The sequence below is a fragment of the Mizuhopecten yessoensis genome, unplaced genomic scaffold (assembly GCF_002113885.1).
Source record: "Mizuhopecten yessoensis strain PY_sf001 unplaced genomic scaffold, ASM211388v2 scaffold4121, whole genome shotgun sequence".
In the NCBI taxonomy this organism is placed as follows: Eukaryota; Metazoa; Mollusca; class Bivalvia; order Pectinida; family Pectinidae; genus Mizuhopecten; species Mizuhopecten yessoensis.
Genome location: NW_018405386.1, coordinates 694,592 through 717,558, shown reverse-complemented (window position 1 = coordinate 717,558; position 22,967 = coordinate 694,592). Strand labels below are relative to the sequence as shown.

General features: G+C 37.5%; 1 protein-coding gene across 1 annotated transcript in view; it reads left to right on the top strand.

The window, feature by feature from the left end:
• LOC110448622 overlaps nucleotides 1-22,967 on the top strand; it is a 45,941-nt gene that overhangs the window by 19,715 nt on the left and 3,259 nt on the right. The window contains exons 8-24 of the mRNA XM_021494980.1: nucleotides 3,181-3,339; nucleotides 5,781-5,902; nucleotides 10,197-10,346; nucleotides 11,651-11,800; nucleotides 12,360-12,497; nucleotides 12,906-13,008; nucleotides 13,610-13,842; nucleotides 14,820-15,050; nucleotides 15,525-15,975; nucleotides 16,422-16,591; nucleotides 17,161-17,394; nucleotides 18,472-18,642; nucleotides 19,112-19,272; nucleotides 20,247-20,360; nucleotides 20,656-21,238; nucleotides 21,511-21,640; nucleotides 22,516-22,775. Of these exons, the coding sequence (XP_021350655.1) occupies nucleotides 3,181-3,339; nucleotides 5,781-5,902; nucleotides 10,197-10,346; nucleotides 11,651-11,800; nucleotides 12,360-12,497; nucleotides 12,906-13,008; nucleotides 13,610-13,842; nucleotides 14,820-15,050; nucleotides 15,525-15,975; nucleotides 16,422-16,591; nucleotides 17,161-17,394; nucleotides 18,472-18,642; nucleotides 19,112-19,272; nucleotides 20,247-20,360; nucleotides 20,656-21,238; nucleotides 21,511-21,640; nucleotides 22,516-22,775 (3,560 nt within the window). The remainder of the gene's footprint in view (nucleotides 1-3,180; nucleotides 3,340-5,780; nucleotides 5,903-10,196; nucleotides 10,347-11,650; nucleotides 11,801-12,359; nucleotides 12,498-12,905; nucleotides 13,009-13,609; nucleotides 13,843-14,819; nucleotides 15,051-15,524; nucleotides 15,976-16,421; nucleotides 16,592-17,160; nucleotides 17,395-18,471; nucleotides 18,643-19,111; nucleotides 19,273-20,246; nucleotides 20,361-20,655; nucleotides 21,239-21,510; nucleotides 21,641-22,515; nucleotides 22,776-22,967) is intronic.

Genomic DNA, 22,967 nt, shown 5'->3' with positions numbered 1-22,967 from the left:
AGGCAGATATGTCAAACACTTCAAATGACTTCTTCTGAGGAACTGGAAGTTATAGAACCTTAATATTCGGCTGGTTATTTCCTTGGAAAGAGCCCAACAAAGTTTGCGAATGAAAGTGACCTTGACCTACTTTCAAGGTCACAGAGGTCAACAACATTTTAATGGATTTGTTCTTAAGAACTAATAGGAATGGATTCATAAGATTTGGCTGGTAGCTTTTGGAATAGAGCTTACCAATTTGAGAAGGAAAATGACATTGACCTACTTACAAGGTCACAGGGAAAAATATGTGAAGCAACTTCTGAAGAATCAAAAAGCATAGAATCTTGTAATAATATTTTGCTGGTAGTTTCAACAGTTGGAACCAACAAAGTTTGTGAGGGAAATATTATTAGTGCAATATAATATTTAATGAGAATATTTTGCTATGACTGCCTAAATATTCAGGTGAGCGATCCAGGCCCTCTTGGGCCTCTTGTTCGAAAAAACTATTTCAAACTTAAAGTCGAGTTTTGCTGGGCCGATTGAACTGAAACCAGGTAGGAAAGATCGACTCATGGTCCTGACAAAGTTTTGTTATTTTTCAGGTCGATCAGAAATCCAATATGGCCACCACGGCCGCCATTTTGAAAAACTATTTCAAACTTTAAGTCAAGTTCTGTTGGCCCGATTGAAGTGAAACTTTGTAGGAATGATCGACTCTTGGTCCTGACAAAGTGTTGTTATTTTTCGGGTTGATCAGAGATTCAATATGGCTGCCGTGGCCGCCATTTTGAAAAAAACTATTTCAAACTTAAAAACAAGTTCTAATAGGCCGATTTAACTGAAACTCGGTCTAGGAATAATCAGCTCATGGTCCTGACAAACTTAAGTTAACATTATACTTAACTATTTTGTACACAAATTGGTACATATTTCAACAACAAAAATAAATACTGTAGGACTCAGGTAACCGTTTAGGCCCATTGGCCTCTTGTTATATTTTCTAATGCAAGGAAGAAGTAAATATACATACTTATGAACCATATGAGTGGTGAAGTATAACTTCAATTTTGATGTTTCAAACGGGAACGTAATATGACATATCGTGCTTAGGACGTTAGAACCTTGATAACAGTAATAAACCATCTTTGCTACCACGGACGTGGCTCTGAGACGAGACGATATGTGAACTGTGTATGCTTATCAAACATTTCTGTACACAGCATGCTATTTCTGGTGTATTTATTTATGAAAATGTAACAATTAAATAACATGACACAACTGCCGCTGCTGTTTGACAAGAGTTCGCGCTGTGTCAAAATATTATCCAGACCAGTGTAAGGGAAATAACTCTAACGTTGGTAAAGTCACATTGAGAAATATAATTCAAATATATTCCAAGAACATTTGTGAGATTTTGTGATGAATTGTATATTCAATGACAGTAAGTAAAGTCACTTCATATGTTAATAATTATTATTAATATGAATAAAAAATAAATAAAAAATAAAGGAGTACAATGTCTCTTTTTCTCCATGCATGTTTTCCCACTATTGTTAATTATCCATCATTTCACAAGCACGAAATGCACCTATTCTTTATTACCCATTTACTGATTGCCATTCTGTGCGTAAATGCTCATGTCACATCATTGGAGGATGCTAATTAATGAAAATCACAACAATGCGTCACAAAAGAGGGTGAAAAAAGAGGAGAGGGAGAAATGTTTTTAAGGCATCATTTAAGAGGTGATTGATTTTGGAAATTCCAAAGGCAACATCATCATATGACCTGATTTTCAATTAGCAGAATACAGAACTCATATTTGAGGTATTATAGTAGATATTGATGCTCAACGTGTCACGGAAGCAATTCAATTTAAAGTGGTGAGCGGCATTTATTGTCACACTGACATAACTCTAGTTTCAATATGAAAGTCCTACAAGACAAATTAGGATGTATCTGCTTGATCCAATATTTTCAACTGGTATCCCATGTTGGCGGAAGGCATAAATGAGCTACAGGAGCTAAGCTTGGGGGTTTATTATACATGTGTAATAGGACAGAAATGCATTGCCAGACTGGGGTTTGAGCCCCGGACCCTCCAAACTCTTGGCCAGACGCTCTACCAATTCAGCTACCTTGTCACCAACAATCCACCCAGTCCAGTTTTGCCACATTCCTCCCTCCTTTTTCTTAGTCTTCACCCCCAAAGATGACACTATTTACAACCCAAGTTTGTCTATCCCCATGTCAAGCATTCACCCAGTACTTGAAACAAGGGTTAGGTTGGTGACTGGCACCAAATGTAACAGAAAAGAGAACTGCATGGCCAGACCAGGTACCGTACCCGGGACCCTCCAAACTCTAGATGGAACCTGTACTAATTGAGCTACCTGGTCGCTGATGATAGACCCAGTCCAGTTCTTCTACACAAGTATTATCTCAGCTTGGCAACATTAAAAAAACAACAACATTTCCATAGGTAAACCATGTGATGGCCACTCACTAGGTCACCAGAGTTGTATGACCTAAGGGCAGCCGAGAAGGTGAAGGTCATTCTGTAGAGGTTGATACAAGGGGGTTAGTGATGTTATCATTTCTAATTCATGTATTCCCTATTTTGTCTCATTCTGGTAATGACCCCTTACAGCTCCCCTTCAAAATGTTGGAAATGGATTTTTTTTTTTAAATGTTTGGAGTGAACATGCATAGGTTGTACATTTTTTAATTTTGTGTACTTTCTCTCGAGGTTTGGAGCTTTCAAATTATTTTGTGGTTACAAACTTAGTGGTTATAGCCCGTACAACGAAATGAATTCATATTAGTGGTTAGCCACGTACAAGGAAATGTATGCAAAATCTGAAGGGGAAAAAAGTGAGCAAGACCCTTATACACAGTACATGATCATAATCATACACATACAATGTATATACTTTCGTGTGTGCATTTTTTATTTAGAGTTCATATAATTTTCACATTTTTGTGTTCCATAGCAACCCAAAAACAAGGAAAGTTTATACGCAACGAACATATCATGTTTATACAGTATATAAACAGAACAATTTGTGAACGTCTAAATTTATGAAAATATTTTTGAAAACAATTAGATATTTTGATTATTGGCCATTTGCTATCACATATAGAATATATATAGATACATTTACCAGTTTATCATTTTTGACCTTTTCTTTACAGGTAGAGCTGGAGTAACACAGTTTACTATCAAATTTTCCGGCTGGAAAGATGAAGGCTATAGAAAAACTCGGAATCCAGACATTGACTGGAAGGAATCAATCTTCTACAGAGTTCTTACCAGAAAAGGTTCAGAAGTTCCTACTCTTCTCTATCACGGTGGTGAGATATTCAATGGTTTCCTTCATTCTGATGAATGAGTTATGAAGTGAAATCAGCCAGAGGTATCCGATGATACAAATTGGGTAGCAACTTTGTATTTGAAATGCTTTGCAGCTATATTCATAAATCTTGACAAAGAATTTCAACCTCAAAACGTGCAGGCGGATTTATATACGATTTTAAGGTTGGACATGTCAAGGTCACTATCAAGGTCGCTTACTGTCAACTGTCAACTTAAAAGTGCAATTCATACCTCAGGTGCAACAAGTAGCTTTCAGCTATCATCACGAAAAACTTTATAGAAACTGTTCACATAAGAGAGAGGAAAAAATGTAATTTTGAATTCAAGAGTGAAGGTCAAGGTCATTTAAAATGTTTTTGTTCCATTCCATAACGTGTAGTTATTTTACTTAGTTTATGCAGTGTTCCCAGAAACCCCCCTTTACTGTTGGTTGTACCCCCAGTTTTCAACAATTGCCCTATATAATAGTGTTTGGAATCGTTTGTAAATTTTATACTTGATCATCTCTTCCAGTCAAGTGACTGATGATCGACTAATGATCGATCAAATTGAACTTGAATTCAGTAATTTAAGGTTATATTTGCTTTCCGAAATCGACTTTCACTTTCGTTAACGGGGAAACCCCGATATTAGAGAATTTCGCTAATAACGCACAACATTCATACAAAAACAATACGTTTGTTGACAGAACCTTATAATTATTGAAAAATATGTATTTGGAAATGAAGTTGATGATGTTTGCAATGTCAATTATGCTGTGACAGGTTCATCTCGTATTCAGAAATGCCGCGATGGATTGGTATTCACCTGATGACACCCGTCAAACTTAACATTTTATTTGTAAGATAGCCCACTCTTTCGACAAAGCGTTTTATTTATATCCAGCTAAGGACAAACAATACCTTCCAAACGTTTAAATCAGTAGCCCCCGGATGATCATAGAGTTTAATATCCGGAATGTCCTGGTTTGACATATTGTAACGCACTGACTGAGCCATGCAGCATTTCTATTGAAAAGCAAGTTCTGATTGGTTGTCAGGTGGACCGGCTAGCCAATCAGCGTCGTCATCGTGTGAGACGTTCGGTCAAGTTGTTTTGCCCAACCACGAACAACTCGCTGTTGGCGGTAATAACAGTATCCAAGTTTATTTTTTGTTAATAATTAAATTAGTTAAATCGATTAATCCATCGTGGAAAACAAGGATGGATTAATCGATTTTCAGAAACAAACAACCAGACGTCGACTAAATTGATTAATCGGAACAACACGACTATATAACTAGGTACTTAGGGGTACCTAATCTTGAAAACGTATCAAATATACCCTTAAATCTAAAATTCAGTGGGAACACCGTTATATTTGTATATTTTTTTTTACCAAAATACTCAGGACATTGATTGAACTTTAGTTGTGCACAACCATGATTAAAGTTTAAAAAAACTTTTGTAATAAACATTTGTTAAGACATGTAATTAAAGCTATATTACACATATTCCTTTGCCCTTATGATGTGTATAACCTTATCCTTACCATTGCTCTAACAAGCATGGTGGTATTCAGAAAAACTTTTAATAAAATGAAGATCTTTTCCTGGAGGGGGGAAGCATGTCACAGTGGTGAACTTAACTAGAAGCTTGTTGCTTTACTAGGCGAGAGAGAATTTCTCTTTAGATCAGTCCAGTAGAGCACATGGACTTAAGACAGCTACCGTAAAAACCCATGTAATTTGCGCACTTTTTTTTCAGAAATTTAATACCCAAAGTGGGGGGTGCGTAAAATACACAGGTATAGAAAATTTCAAGTTTTTTTCAGGAAAAGATCGACGATTCTGGGAGATTGCCATCTTGGATTATTTCCCTTATTTATTATACACGGAACTCTTAAGACAAATGACGGTCAACAAATTTATTTATGTCAAACATTAATAAAAGATAAATAATGTGTTGTTATGTGAGTTTATGTGAAAAGTATTATTAAATAGGTAACCGTTAACAAAAAAAGTTTAGCCAAATTCCTATGCCAGAGAATCGCCGATCAACTTACGACATTACGGTATATTCTGTTGGGTTCAACTTCAAACAGAGGCACTCGGAAAAGTCATCTTGGTTATATGTATACATGTATGATAAGGCCATTTAACAAAATAAATCATGTGTTCCTGATTCCGCTCAAAATTTGAATGTAGAGTATAAAATCATCTTTTTTATTTCTGTTATTAGCATTTTACAAAGGAATTACTGTAATGTCCATATAAAGTGTATCTAGGGCAACAAAAGGCTTTAAATAAATTCAGCATTTTGAAGAATGCAAGCTACAAAGCTACTGGGAAAAAGAGACCCGTCCCATCCATGAGCGGGGGCATTTATGTCTTACAGACATTTTCTAGTTTTATTCAGCCTCACTAATGTCTATCCACAGTTGAACGGAAAGTTAGTGTTTACCTGCCAGAGGGAAATTCAACCAATCTTTATCAACTTGAGATCCTTCTGAGAATCTACGACATCTTTGGAGACTTTTCGGAATTTACTTCCATTGTTACGGTAAGCATGCATCTGACATTCATTATGTCTCCCCTTCAAATGAAGGGAGATATATTGTATTCTTCTTCTTCTTCTAATATGACTTGTCCGGGCCATAACTTTTAAACCATTAAAGATATCTTGATGAAACTTTAGGTATGCATGCATCACCCACAGGAGGTGTGCAGTGCACTGGAATTAGGTCACTGTGACCTTCACCTTAAGGTCAAAAGTCAAATAAGTGCACATTTTCAGGAAATTCTTGTCCGGCCCGTAAATTTCAAACCGTTAAAGGTATCTTAATCAAACTTGAAGTATACCTGCATCACCCACAGAAGGTGTGCAGTACACTGGAACTCGATCTCATGCCTAAGTTAATACCTAAGTTTGTCCAGAGCATAAGTTCTATTTTATTTCACCTACGTATCATACTTACCATATTGATGTATCTTGAGACGGCGGAATTTCTCACACTAAAATCAGGTTTTATACTCCACTATACACAGAGTCATGGCCCTTTGTTTATTTTAAATACCGAAGTTTGTCCATGGCATAATTTCTAAACCATTAAAGATATCTTAATCAAACTTGAAGTATACCTGCATAACTCACAGATGTTGTGCAGTGCACTGGAATTAGGTCTCGTACATCACTATATACAGAGTTATAGCCCTTTGTTTATTTTTAATACAGAAGTTTGTCCATGGCATAACTTCCGTGTTATTAAGGCCCCGCATCGAAGTTGTGGGTGCTCCATACTAATTCATCTGTTCGTCCGTCACAATCAAACAAGGTTTCAACTGACCAAAGGTCAAGTCACTGGGTCAAAGGTCAAGGTCAAATTTTGTATATTTTCCCTGATGGACATTTTGTTATGATATTATGAAGCAAAGTTGGTTGGAATTTAACAAAGAGTCGACTGACTTAAGGTCAAGGCCCCTGGTCAAAGTTTTAGGTCAAATTCAGTATCTTTTCACTGGGGAACATTTTGTTTTGACACTTTGAAGCAAAGTTGGTCAGAATTAAACAAGGAGTCAGTTGACCAAAGGTCAAGGTCACTGGGTCAAAGGTCAAAGGTAAAGGTTACATTTTGTATCTTTTCACTGGTGAACATTTTGTTTTGACACTTTGAAGCGGTGTTGGTCAGAACAAGGAGTCAACTGACTTAAGGTCAAGGTCACTGAGTCAATTTCAAGGTCAGACATTGTATCTTTTTCCATGATGAACATTTTTTGTATGTAATTATTATTAACAAAGTTGTTCGGAACTTAACATTGAGTCAACTGACCAAAGGTCAAGGTTACGGGTTCCAAAGGTTCAAGGTCAAGGTCAAGTTTTGTATTTTTCACTGATGAATATTTTGTTATTATGAAGCAAAGTTGGTCGGAATTGGAGAATGAGTCAGCTGAGCAAAGATCAGTGTCACTGGGTTAAAGGTCAAGGTCATTTGGGTCCAAAGGTCAAAGACAAAGTGGATCTCTTACTTTGACCCTGGCTCTTGATGGGGGAGGTAATTAAAAGTCCAAATGTCAAACGTCAAGCTCAGCTATATGGGCAGTGTTAAGTACGGAACGAACGGAATAGCCTTACTCGGGAATGACAACACAACAATACACAGTTTAACACAAATATATATACAACTTTATTTACACTCGATAAATAAATGATACAAAACGATTTAATATCTTGCCCACACACACACACACACTTACACATACACTAATACTGGGAATACCCTAAAATGTTCTGTCACTTCCTCGCTGTGTTCCTCTGAGTTACAATGTCCATACACTCTCAGCCATGAACGCGTATGTGTTCCTTCCTTGTCGTGTTCCTCCGAATACTCCGAATCAGCTATGAACCACGCTCCATACTATCCCGCAGGATAGGAAACCGCTTGACCTCTGACTTTGATGGTCCAAGTACCGCCGCTGTGTCGTACATGTATCTGGTCCTGGAATGACCAGATCTGGTTCATGTGTCGGTCGGTCTGTCTATGGGTCCACCATATAGCCCCAAGGTAAAAGCTAGGGTAAGATAAAAGAGGAATACTGTGACAGCAACACCATTGAATCCCAAAAGTTCGTGTAATTTGACCAAGATAACGAAAACATCCGTTTGCACTCATGGGCTTCCATACTTCCACAAATTTGACAAACTGAGTTTTCTATTCCAAAATCGACATAAATTACAACTAAACGTATGATACAATGCGTTGGACATAAAATGTTACCAATAACTGCACAATTCATCGTGCTGGACCACTATGTAAATTAGCTAACCTGACATGTATGGGCTTCCATACCTAACACAATGCATGTGGAAAATAATGAAAAATACAATGGCTAATATCTTCAAATTGGCTCAACGTTACATGTACACCACTATCTGAGGTGCATACAACAAATACATGACAAATTAGTACGCGTACATGTTTATAAATGGAATGCATAACACGTGTAACCTTCGCTACGCATGAGTGGTCCGCCACTGAGTTGTTGACACTAGACCGGTTTTCTTCAGGTTAATGTGTATAAAAACAGCAGATAAACTACTGATAAGATAGATAATAAGGGTTACAAACACTTACCACAGTCAGCTATCTGTGCTTTTATTCCATTGCGGTATATTCTTATATAGTCTCTCCGTATTCATCACGGGTGCATTTCATTGTCCCCATGTTATGGTCTCCTCTCGCTCACCCACTTACCCGGTCGTGACGTAGTACTTCCGTGACGTCCCTGAGGTAGCACTCCACTAAATATCACAGGTACATAGGACAACACATACAAGCATACACCACAATACTTACAAAGTCCGTAACTATGTATATGCGTGCGTGACAGGCAGATTACTTCTTGATAATTATGGAGGAGATATTGCCACAAGACGGGGCCCTTACTGACCTGTCAGTGTTCTAGTTTGTCATGATAATTATGGGGGATATATTGCCACAAGACGGGGCCCTTAATGACCTGTCAGTGTTCTAGTTTGTCTTGATGATTATGGGGGATATATTGCCACAAGACGGGGCCCTTAATGACCTGTCAGTGTTCTAGTTTGTCTTGATGATAATGGGGAATATATTGCCACAAGACGGGGCCCTTACTGACCTGTCAGTGTTCTAGTTTTTCTTGATAATTATGGGGGATATATTGCCACAAGACGGGGCCCTTACTGACCTGTCAGTGTTCTAGTTTTTCTTGATAATTATGGGGGATATATTGCCACAAGACGGGGCCCTTACTGACCTGTCAGTGTTCTAGTTTGTCTTGATGATAATGGGGAATATATTGCCACAAGACGGGGCCCTTACTGACCTGTCAGTGTTCCAGTTTCACCTACGTTGACCAAACTTGATAAAGTTTTAATGTATCTTGGGTAAGTAGGAGTGCCAAATTCTAAATTTGGGTATAAAGCGATATGGCCCTTTGTTAATTTTTTATACTGGAGGTTTTCTATTGGCTTATAAGGGGAGACATATGTTTTTGTTCACAAAAACAAAATTCTAGTTTATCTAGCTTCCGTTTCAGACCAAAGTTACTGAATCAAATGTAGTGCTTTTTCTAAAAAGTGGGATGTATTTTAAGACATGGAAGTTTTCATATAAATACGAAGTATACAAGCTTTATTTCACAAACAATTGATTAAAGTGATGAAATCGGTAACATCTTTGGTAAATAGACAAATGTTATCAAATTATGGTTTTAATTTATTTCCATCTATAGAAAATCACAATTGTTCATAGACGATTTAAGTCTAAGCCTTAATAGTTCAGTTACCTGGTATATATTGTGGACATGAAAAGTGTTTGGTTTTAAAATATGCCCAAGATTGATCAGAAAAGAGACTTGGTCATTCCTTATTTCATCATATGGGGACGTTCCATCCCCAAAAAAGTAAATGATATCAATGTAAAAGATGTGCATTAATTAGGTTGCCTTACAAGCGTCAGAGCATCGGGCTGGAGAGCCAAGGGTTGCGGGTTCGAGCCCCAGCAACGGCACTATCTTTATCACTATTCCTCGTCCTACTACGTTAAATTAAACCTGAATTACCTCCTTTACATCTTTTTTTTTATTAAATTGTGTACCTCTTTGGTAGAACTAATTCTGGGATACTTCTCGGTGAACAGTTTTAAAAATAGGAAAAAATGTTGGGATATTAAACAAAATTATGAAAACAGTTGGGATATGGAATGATCACCAAAATGCAACTGATATTATTTACATATTTTTTCAACTTGCTTAGAAAATCAGATTTTAAATTAATGTTAAGAATAATCATGCTATACTGAGACCCTGTTGCTTGACAGAGTTCTGCGCCCATTAGCAATGTGACCGTGAGTGCGGTGACATCATACGTTGATACCGTGGATGGTAACATAGATTCGGCCATCGGGTCAGGAAATCTGAAGCTGGTCACCATGTCTGTAGAAAATGCAGCCTCCACCATCAACACCTTGGTAAGTTTATGTATACAGTAAAACCTTGTCGATATAATGTCCATCATTTCATTTGCCACCTCACATACTGCCAACATATTTCAAGGTCCCTTTTTTCTTCATTTCTTAGAATTTGTTGATGTTTCCCTCAACTTTTTGCAAAACCCCTTTATAATGCCAAAATTTAACTGGACAAATGGTGGCAATATAACAAAGTTTTACTATACAGCAATGTTTTCAGTCAAGCTTTGTTAACTCATTCATCCCTGAAATTTCATAATGAGCTATTCCAATCTTTGAATTGGAATAGTTCAAATGTGTCTTTAGGGGGTGAATGAGTTAATACAGCCACCACTGGTTGTCTTATACTCTCCAGCAGGTGTTTGAGCTGAAAGATTACATTATTTTTCCAAAAGAAATCTGACTCAATAATCCAGCCTTGTCACAATCGAGTAACTATTGCTTCCTGGAAAACACTTATAGCTACCTGAATGATTGAGGCTTCAAGTAAAAGACAGCCGTAGCTAATTTTCAGCAACAGTTAAGAATTAAGCCTTTTCAGTATTTAATACATGTATATAAATTATACATGACTTTATGTGAAGACTGAGTTAGCAATAAAATGGTGTCACAATGTATACACTTTGTCGTGCTTTTTTTGTCTACTTTCATTGTGACATATAACTCACATTTTCCTCCTATATGATTATGTGTAAAACATTACCCTACATATTTTACTTGTTATATTTATTTAACTCAAGGTGCATTAGTTGTTAACATGACTCGATCAAACAGATTAGAGAAAAGAAGAAAATAGATCGAACTGACAAAGAACTAATAAAGATGGTACAATGGTGGGTGCTAAGATCCCTCTGGGATCTCTTGTTCTTTATATATAATTTTTGTATTACTCCAGCGACTGTTTGTTTTCAACAACTGACTTTAGACAACATTCTTTTCTTGGCTAAATTCAAGAAGGGTGTAAAGATCCACCTTGTTACGTTTGCATTTAGGTTCTTTTGCACAGATGTCATGTACACATCACCTTATATACCGGTACCTATATGCTAATGGCAATTATTATGTCTTTTTACCAGATGTAAAATGATAATTTTTATGTCTTTTTTTATCTACTTTATATATCACTGTAGGAATACTATTATTCATGTGCTGTAAATCACCTTAGAGTAATTTCTGCAAATTGTACAGGGCACTATACAATTGTTGTATATTATTTATTATTAAAAAAGATATATAAAATGAGCCTCGACATCTGGATTCCGTATTTTATTAACGGTTATTTATTATTATTATTTTCGACACAGGATTTTCCGGAATCCAGTGTGCCAGAGGATATGGGCAGTCTTGTGGTCCTGCCAACATCTGTGGAAAATAGCACAAGTTACAATTGGGACGTGCTGTGGGCTGACTACATCAACCCTCCTTTCAACTCGGCCCAAGAAAACTTGTCTGTTGTAAGTTTCTAAGGAATTGGGAGGGATAAATCTTAATGATACTATGGGAGAAGATTATAGGTTTGCATTTTGTTTGTTAATTTGTCCATCAGTCTTAGTGTCATTTTACCTAGGCATATACTACTGTACTTGCAATTGCCTAATTTGGCATGCAAGAAGTCCTGGATGGCGGAGTGTGGCATGCTAAAATCTGGTCTTGTGCCTTGTTTTATACAGAGTTATGGCCCTTAATTCATTTCTGACACTGATTAATGAATTGCCACTACTGACATAGACCTTTGGTTCAGATCATCACCCTTTTACCATATATTTTCTTGCTGGGCATGAAGAGACAAACACTAATGTCATGCAGGTTCTGGTTCCTCCCCCCACTCCGTCCCTGGAAACTTGTGTGAAAAGGTAATACTTTTAATGAGACAAATTTGGTCCAGCTCGTCAAGCCATTTTGAATTTTATGAAACAAAATCACCAAGTTTCCAAAATTTGTACAGATTTCTTTATTTATACTGTATAGGATGCACCATACTGTTTAGTAATTTCTGGTTTTGGTATTTTCAAGGTCACAGAACAGTACTCCTCAATATTACACAGTACTTCTTTAGCAGAACAAGGGGCTGGCATGGTCACCGTCAAACACCTGGCACAAGGCGTTGGCTCTGTCATCAATGATCCGACACTTATCGATGAAGAAGTTGTGGTAAGCTGTTTTGAAATTTATGGAAAGTGTAATGTGTATTTTGATAGCTCTGTGAGTAGGGCTGATACACACCTTGAAAAGTGCTTTTCTTTGAAAATTCAATGGAAAACACAAAAGAACTTTCACAACAGATCACAATATATGCCGTGTTCCAAAAGGGAGTCAAAGAAAGATAAATATAAAACGGAAGATATCTGCTATATATTCTGCCTAGAAAATAGAACAATATTTATTTGTTTATAACAGAGGATATGATATATTTGATCTAGTAGCCTTTATCAATATCACTAATATTAGCTTGCACTTACAATGATCTAGAAATTGGTTAACATGTAAATACACAGAACGCACTAAATGGTGTAGGGTATGATATCTATTTTTCAAAGAGTTACTTCCCCTGTTTTACAGAATACAGCAGTGACCACCAATGAACTCATACTAACAATGTTTCAAAACACCACTGTTGGAGATAAGTATCCACTCTTTGCTGACTACGAAACAACATCCGAGTGTGAGTTATATTAAAATCAATAATGTTCACGTGTTACATGTTTATTTAAAGTAGAATAAGAAAATAATTAAGTCTTAGAAACCGTTTTAGCCGGCATGACTATAGCTTTGATAAATCATTTCTGAAAATAAAAATTATACATTGCAGGACTTTCGTGAAAAACAATAAAGATTAGATTAACAAACTGTAATAAACATAGTGTTTTGAGAGTAAAAGTTTAGTGGGGCTAAACCAGGTTTCGACCATGACTACGGATTGTTATACTTGCGCTCTAACCGCTTGAGTGTCCCGAAGGGTGTCACGATTCACCGCGATGCACTTGTACTACAATTATATCTAAACAGAATTTAAGGGGAGGTTACTGTATACACGATCAACCATAGTGTAGTGGGACAGGGATCTTTTAATGTAGCTGTTTTTTTCTGTCTTTTGTTAATAAATGAAACACATTTGAATTATCCATTATTATACTTAGAAAAAATTAACATGACTCTATGACATTTTTAGTGGCATGGCAATCAAATATCAGGAAGATCGACTGCATTAAAATATTTGTTAAAATTGTATAAAATTAATCCTCATTCGTCTGATTGGTGTTTAGCAATTTTGCGTGTAGCAGACAACGCTTTGAACAGCATCATCACGACTAGGACCCCTAACAACCCGATCAGTACAGACTTGTATGACATTCAACAGACTATAGTTGCCAACAACGACTTCATTGACTCTAACCAGGACACTGAACCAGGGGACATGTCTACAATGGAACGGGCTTTCCTGGCGTCTCAAATCTCCAAGTCACAGGCACTCAAGAAAAATGAAACTGATGAAAAGGTTGCTGTACATATTCAATTGCGCATAAAACTCAGCATTGCCTTGCTTCTGTATACCGAGAATTTTTTCACTGCAGTTTAATTTTCGCCATTTTCACCCTCTGAAATGAGGGCAAAATTATCATTTTAACGAACATTATAGTCAACAATATGATTTATATATAGAGTAACTGAATGTGAATGGCGGCATTTACCCTTCCACCACTGTGGACCATAATGGACCCATCCAGATCAATGCATGGTAGAGTTTATTAAAGTTACATAGGGGTGAAAGGGTTAACACTGGGGAAATATAGATTTTCAGACAAAGGGTGAAACTTTGACTCGGCGTTAAGTCTCATAAGTTTTGTACATCAGGTAGCTAGATTGTGCTTAAATATTTAGTCACTTGCATTGGTTTTTGAAAAATGGATCAAGACTTTTTTTTATTTAGGAACTATGGAGGAAGTTTATATTGTTTGCAGACGGTTGGTCCAAGTTTGGTATGGGTACATTTTGACCACTGATATTGCAAAATGTGTATGCTCAATGCACTTGGAGTAAAGGTCCATGCATATCACAATAGAAAATGAGAGATCAATCTAGGTCAAATTCTTTAATCTAGGTCAAATTCTTTAATGTTAATAGATAAAATACCATGACAAATAGAATTCATCTACCATTTAAAATTCTGAGCTTAAAAAGTTCAATTTATGTATGATAATTCTTCCTTAATCTGAACATTTTCTTCCTGTTATCAAGCGTTTTCTTATTCTTTGCATTTTAATTAAAAAATGTGGTTATATACACTGTATACAGTTAAAGAAAAATCACAAGTTTCTTATTTATTTGTAGCTAAAACTTGTACAAATGTTTATCATGAGTTGAAGATCCTCGTGTAATATTAGCAATTATTAAAAAAAAGAAAAAAGTTTTTTACTTCAAAACTTTCATGGATTTGCAAAAATTATGCAAGATTCATTTTTATCCCTTTCCTAGGCCCAAAAATTTGTACCGGATATCATTGATTCGTTGTCATCACTGGGAAAGGTGTTAAAAGGGATGGTTCATATGAAACAGCTTCCGGTGTTGATCAACAGACCTGGGTTAAGTACCAGCATGAGTGCCATGACGTTACCGGAATTGATGGCGAATCCTATAGAGAGAAACAATATCACCATGGAGTTCTCACAATCTCAGGACCAGAGTGTGGACACCAAGGACATTCAGGTATGTCGCGGGTAAAATCGGCCCGAATGATACAAGGGAAAACATCATTTGTTTTTGCCCATAGAAGTTTAGTCCATATGTCTTCCAACAGTTGAAATTAAACATTCTGTTTGAGGTTTTACTTACTGATCGTAATAGAGAGATCTACATAGACAGTTTGACTCGCTATTAAAATTGAAAATTCCAGGGTGAAAATGAAACAGTTTAACTTTCTCTTTTTTATTCGCCCTCCCCAATGAGGGTGAACTTATTTTAAGAGCACAACTGCTATTACACAACATTCAATATATAGAAATTTCGTGTGAAGGGCAAAATTTACACTGGGCGAACATTGACTTTTAGTGCAAGGGCGAATATTTAGCTGGGTGAAACTTTCCTGGTAAACAGGATTAATTTTACATAGTTTATATGTAAATCTTAAATCGGGGTTTCTTACACTATGCCCATAAATACCTATTCTCTATTTTGATGTAGATCACCGTATTTGACAAGAATCCATTCACTTGGGATCCTGAGGCGCAGTATATTACCTCGAATGTACTGTCAGTATCAATCAAGGATAATGCGGAGGAAGAGGTCAACGTATCGGTCAAGGTCAGATTTCCAAACATCGGGGACAACAATCCAAAATCTGTTTATCTAGCTTTCCCAGCAGACACAAACGAAGCTTCATCCCAATTTTTCAGCTACAAATTCTTCTGGCAGTTTCCAGCAGACGACATGGCGTTAAGGTTGGAGGGTGTTACACACGGTATGAAGTTTGTTGTATATTTGAAAGGCGGAAGTGGTGCTACACGCTCTGCGTATGACTGGCGGTATGAAGTGCCGGACAGTGACTTGAATGACAATTTTTTCGTGGTTGTTGTTCCCGGAGGCTTATTTCAGCAGCAGACAACAGTGTACTTCACGGTCACTGTGGACTCGGGTACGTAGGTCTGTAGTGTTACAAGGTCAAGGTCAAAATTAGATTCATCTTGTGATCATGTCCGTATTTCACCTTCAAAATACGAACCAGTTGAAATTTTTAATTACTGCAAGCATGAAGATTGCTGTAAATAATTGGTAGGATGCTTTCTCAATGTACAAGTCTACAAATGAACACATAACTTACTTTGGTTGCAATTAACTTTTTATGTATAATTGCTTGAACAGCTAGATATTGGTTTAAGCAAGGACGTATATTGTAACTCTAATTTAAGGAATGCACTCATTAGAACATGTATCTCTGTATCATATACTTGTATACTGTAAATTAGGATGTTTTTGTGTGGTTTAATTTTCAATGTAAAATACTCTGGATTTGGATTTTTTTACCTATTTGATTTGTTGACTGTCAATTTATGTGAGGTTTTATTTTTCATATTTTTGTAGTTCCTGATGACAGTGTATCAAGGAAACGTCGCAGCATTGATAACACCACTGCATCATCCAACAGCACAATTCCAGCGACGCGTGTGTTGACATACGACATGGTGGTGTGGACGGCCGGGTGTCGGGTGTGGAACACTGCAGAGGCTAAGTGGGACAAAACATCATGTCAGGTGAGTCGGTTAACATTTAGGATTCTAGTGGATATATGTGATAGGCCAATATGGTTCTATAGTGAAAATGACACGTCAGTGTCATACTGTTGTTGGGATGAAAAACTGAGGTCATGTTGTGGTCAGAATAATAAGCAAACAACATTCTGTGGTTAGAAGGAAAGATGATTTGACTTCATGTTGTTAAAATTCATGATGTGCTGTGACTGGAGTGATAAATTTATGTCATGCTGTGACTGGCGTGATAAATTTATGTCATGCTGTGGTGAAGTGATAAAATTTATGTCATGCTGTGGTTGGAATGATCAGCTGATGATTGTCATCCTGTTGGTAAAAAGATTAGATGAGGGTTTGACACATTTGGAAGGACAAGCTAAAGAGTGTCATGCTGTGGTTGAAATGATAACTTACTTAGGTCATGCTTTGTTTATATAATGAGCTGACGTCATGCTTTCTTCAGGTTAATTAAAAGATTCTATGTACATGTGTGGGGTATGAGCAACTTACAAACATGTAGTTCACTCATGATCTGGGGAATCACAGTTGTAAGCACCTGTTTTTCTTTACAGATGTCGGCTGAGTCGACAGCCCTGGAGACTGTGTGTATCTGTGAGGACCCGCCCGGACAGCACTTCGCTACATCATTTTATGTCCCGCCAAACTCGATCGACTTTGATTCTGTGTTTGGAAAGTTTGATATCGTCAGTAATGGTGCCGTTCTTGGCACAGTGGTTGGGGTCATCATTTTATATGTGGCGGTGGCAGTCTGGGCATGGCGACGGGATCGACGTGACCATGAAATGGTATAACATAGAATCCTATTGGTCCATACAGTGACAGGTGTTATGATATTTTTGATTGGTCAAGATAATGATAGATTTTATTCAGTCAACAATCAGTCAACAATCAGTATTTTGTTTTCTCAAATGATTGGTAATCCTGGTTACGACTTTTGTTACCAGTACGGTAACCCATCATTGGATGTTGAAAACGTATGTCCTGATAACATCCTGTTTTAACATCTACATCATTGTCTTGCCAATTAGAGATGCCACCCAGTCCTGTAGTCAAGCATGACTTCATTTAAAGAACATGGCACCAAAGGTTTAGAGTATGGTAGCATATACCAATATTTTTCACTAGTGCTTAAGTTCACCCTTGTGAAAAATATCTGATTTACTTATGGAAATATATTTGGTATTCAATAGGTAACGATTAAATATCATTTATATATTAACCAGGATTACTGAGATAAAATAAATATACATGTAATTTCTAAAATGAATAATAGGAATGAAATTCACCAGTTTGGTCTGAATAATAAATGCTAAGTTTAATTTTGAACACAAGCAGTAATTGAAAACTTATTTTGTGACCTTTCAAATACGTCTATTTTCTTTCTCAAGCAAAGAGTGAAAATGACCTGTGTCTTGACTTTAAACTGCTGAAAACAGCTCACTAAGCAACAATGTGCTGAGACAGTAAAGTCAGCTGTCAGAAAATATCAAGATATTTCGTCCAAATAGCACTCTAATACTGCAGGTAACCAGAGGGACGGGTAATATGATTACCCATTTCACCCCTCGGTGGATGTTAAAATGGGGTCATAAAGATAAATCAGTGATGGCCCCCTCCTCTCTGTTCATCAATTCCCCCATCCCTCCTTACCACGATAGGTTCTTTGATTTTCTTCACTTTTCAGTTGTCCTCTTTTTCAAGCACTTTGGAGTTGTTTTAGTCTATAATGTGATGGTGTATGTTGTTAGCATGTTTTTATTTCTATGTTTAGGAAAGGAATCACCTGAGTTATTAAGGTAGAAGAATTTATGTTTCAAATTGGTATCACTTGCAAACTTTCTCTCATGTGAACTCTGTTTCAGTGGGCGTTATCATATATGTCAGATAACCAGATTGACGATGATTACATTTACCTTGTCACTGTTCACACCGGACTGGCGCGGAACGCCGGGACTTCGTCACGTGTTTATATGGCTGTCACCAGTAATCGTCGGAGTTCTGGCATCCGTGCACTGGAAGACGGCACCAACAATGTGAGTGTTTTTCCCATACAGGATATGGTACTGACCTTTACCACACCCTTGGAAAGAGTGCTGTTTATTCATTTGCCAGGTACTGGCTGCAGCTTGGTGGTGTTTCTCTGGGTTCTCTGGTTTTCCTCTACCACCAAAACCTGGCACATCCTTATAATTAGCTGTTAATAGGAAATAAAACACAAACAAACAAACAAATCTTTGGCCAAGACAAGGACCAAGGACATGGCGATTCTCCATCTAATTGCATTTCTTATAAATTACTAATGGTTTTTTTTTTGTGTCCTCCCTTATTGAGACCCCCTGCGCTCTTCCCCACATTGAGACCCCCTGCGCTCTTCCCCACATTGAGACCCCCTGCGCTCTTCCATTCAGGCCAGCAAGAGTGATCAATTTAAGTTGCTTGAATTTGTTTCATAATTGTTCTTAAGTAAAGAAAGTTGAGAAGAAAATAAAAAAATGGTTTCAGGGATTTGGTACTGGAAGTGTGCGGAAGTTTGTCATGTGTATGCCGAAACGACTGGGCAGCCTCATTTGTCTGGACATCTGGCATGATAATAGTGGAAAAGGCAATGCTGCCTCCTGGCTCCTCAGCAAAGTCGAGATCATGGATCTGCAGTCAATGGAAAGGTATTTTAACTGGTATATTTTTCTGACACATGCCTTTTTCATTCTTGTGTATTGTACTAGAGTTGTACTAACTATCACTGCACTGCCTGTTCGTATTTGATATTTTTCATGAATACACATGCTCTTTTTATATGCTCCTTCGAAATTTGGAAAGTTCAAGGCTATCAATTTAAATCGAAACTTTGAAAATAGTGCGGGAAGATTATTGATACAGTCCCTGGGAACCGAAGAGTCATACCATGGAAATGGTTAAGACCCCCACACTAAACAGTGTCCTGCAGATGGTGTCTATGTAAGGTGTGTGATTTATACACAGATGAGCTATAAAGCTCAACAAAATCAAATAATTTCAATTTTAATTGGTTAGGCATCAAGGTAGGACTTCATTATGCCTCAAGATTGGCCTACATAGGCTTTGTCATTCCCTGGGGACTTGGTTTTTGATTCATCACATGGAAATGGTTTGGTTCCCCAATCCATGTCCATACACGATCGCTCGGCATGAGAGGCAAATACACTCATGTTATCATGATTGTCATCAGGGTCCTCAGGACATAGATCTTAGGTCAGAACTTGGACACAGTTGAGATTCCTTCTATTCAACCATATAACCGCTTGCTGGCATGTAACACAATCATGTTATAAGGATTGACTCAGGGGTCTGGCCCTACCCCCGAGGACTTAGGCCTAGGGTCATAAGATGGAAATATTTGAGATACCTACCTATAGCCATATACTCACATGTACAGATACAAAGCAAAAACAGATTTCAACCAAATCAACTATGAAGCATCCTCAATGGTCCTCAGGACCTGGAAATCAACTGTTACGTACAGCAAGTGTGTAGTTTCCCTTGGGGCTGACTGTATAGTTCAAATAAGAAATCGAGCAAGTGATACAGGTTTTATGGGCCTCTTGCTATGTATATATCATTGTCCAGTATTGTAGAATACATGTAATTGTCTATGTTTCAGGTTTACTTTTGTTTGTAACCGATGGCTGTCTCTAGATGAAGAGGATGGATCGACACAGTGTGCACTGCCAGTATCTGACAAAGAAGACCTCGACTCATTCGGGTATCACTTTAGGTATGTTCAAGCTTCAGAATGATTGATTAGAGAAGAAATCAAAAACTGAGCCTGTTAGATTTTCTCAGTATTTATGTTAGATTTCTCTGAACAATTGATCTGTAACAGGAAGAAAGTAGTGTGCTTCCACATGGAATCAAACTGGTGACCATGAGCTTACCAGTGTGCGGCTCTGCCAAATGAGCTAAAGGGAAATTTCCTGTTAACATGAGGTAATATATTAGCATATGACACTAGTATGGTGTACTCATGCATGACATGATAGTCATTAAGTTGGTGACTTTCTGTTCCACAGGGACAACTCTAGACATTCCACAACTGATGGTCACCTGTGGCTCTCTATCTTCATCCGTCCAGAGGACAGCAACTTCACCCGAGTACAGCGTCTCTCCTGCTGCTTAGCCTTGCTTTTCTTGGCTATGATTGCCAGCGCAATGTTCTACAAAACTGACAGCGGGCAGAATCAAGTCGCCTTCGGACCGTTAAAATTTTCGTTGACAAGTCTGTACATTTCTTTTATGAGCATAGTCATCAGTGCTATACCTGTATTTCTGATATCGATATTGTTTCAGAAATCGAAGAAAAAATCAATTATTGAAGAAATGGACAAAAAAACTATTACGAAGTTTGCGAACTTACCTGACATCGCTCAAGTTGACGAATATTCTCGACGTAAAAGCATCGGCGATGAGAAGGTCTTCATGCTGCCTTACTGGTGTGTGTATGTGGCCTGGGGTTTGGCCGTCTGCTCGGTGCTGATGTCTGGTTTCTTTGTAATGTTGTACAGTATGGAATGGGGGAAAACCAAGTCGGAGGAATGGCTGCTGTGTTTCCTATTGTCGTTTGTAGAATCCATCTTAATCACTGATCCCATCAAGGTAAACAACAATTATATACTAAATGCCAAACAGGGTGTTATAAAATTGTTGAAATAGTGTTAAGAGTTGACCTTAAGTGTTCATTGATGTAGGTTAAAGGTGTTGGAGATAAAATTATACATTCCTTTAAATTTAAGCAAAACATTTTATCATAGCAAAGTGATGTCATAGGTCAATTATCCTTCTTGTGTGGTTTATTTCTGTTACCCGTGATGGTTTAATATTTTTTTTAGAAAAATAAAGTTTATTATCAAATTTTTGTTTCCTTGCAGGTTATTACCGTTGCTTTCCTCATATCCTATTTCTTCCGAAAACAATCTGTGAACAGCAAAGCGGAGCTAGACATCCAGAACGTTTTGGAGGAAGCCAAAAAGCGTGCCGCAGTTCCCAAGGATAATACAAGTAGGTCCAACTATGTTCACACATGTAACCTTTTATAATTGAACACTGAATAATATATAAACCATGCACACCTAAATCAGATCTTCGATCATGATCAGGCTCACAGAATTGCTTCAATTTTGTTGGACAACTAGTGTACCTGAAGTTTCCCTTGCCTATTCCTAACATTAATCAGTCATGTTGTTGTTTGGTTTTGGTAGTTTTCACTGTATGTACATCACTATTTGTACAGTCATCTTGAAATGTTTAGCACTTAAGATGCATTACTTGAAAATTTCATGGATAAAACATGTCTTATCAGTCTTCAACTGTGTCCCGCTGTTAATTCTTTCGGCACTCTTTCCAAAAAGGGCACCGAGAGTATTGCCACTTGAATTTTCAGAAAGCTGTATGTTGATCGTTTGGAACTCTAGGTTGTTGAAGGTTGCTCAATGTCATTGTTTTTGTTTCATCTCCATGTGATTTGCTTTGAAGACATAGGTTTTATCGTTTATACCACATATGCAGATTCAGTACTTTAGAGGACAAAATTAGTCTAATACACAAAATTGTCCTAGTTATCCAGCTGTCTCATCAATCTGGCCTCGGAAAGGAAAAAGCTGGTTATTGAGGCTTTCACTCATGTTATTAAGTATCAGGACTGCTGGGCCTTGCAAGGTCTTGAATCAAACTCCATCCTTGCTATTCAGGGGTTACGCTGTCTTGCCCTCTCTGCAGGAAGTGCAGGTGAGCATGAACTCTGGAGTAGCAAAGATAATGAAACTTAGAAAGTTGTTGAAATTTTGACCCAAATATTATGTTCTGTTTGTGGTATAGCTACATGAAGTATATACCTGGAATCTTGTTTTAAAATTGTGATAATCTTTCATCAACAGGCAGTGTGAAAGTGGAATATCCAACATCACAGCTCGGGCGGGAGTGTGTGGAGAAAATGAAGGAACAGCGACAGAAGGAGCTGAAGGCCAAGATGGTGTTCCTGGAACTGTTCTGCTACGTACTGTTCATCTCCGTCCTCTACCTGATCAGCTACAGCAACCGCGACAGTCGGTCCTACCAGTTCAGGTCCCACCTTGAGAACCATCTGCTCAAAAGTCCCAAGAGCAATTCATCCTCGGATACGCTACGGTTCAGCAATGTATGAAACCTTGTATTCAAAGAAATACGATTACTGGTCACTGTTATAATTTGCGAGAGTAAATTTTCACATTAGGGTTACTCTTCACTAAATTCACAACCAATACTACCAGCACCTAATATTGAGGCAAGTCTATTTACCATTAATTTGAGATTTTTTTTTTTTTTTAATTTTTAATGTAGCAATTAAGTT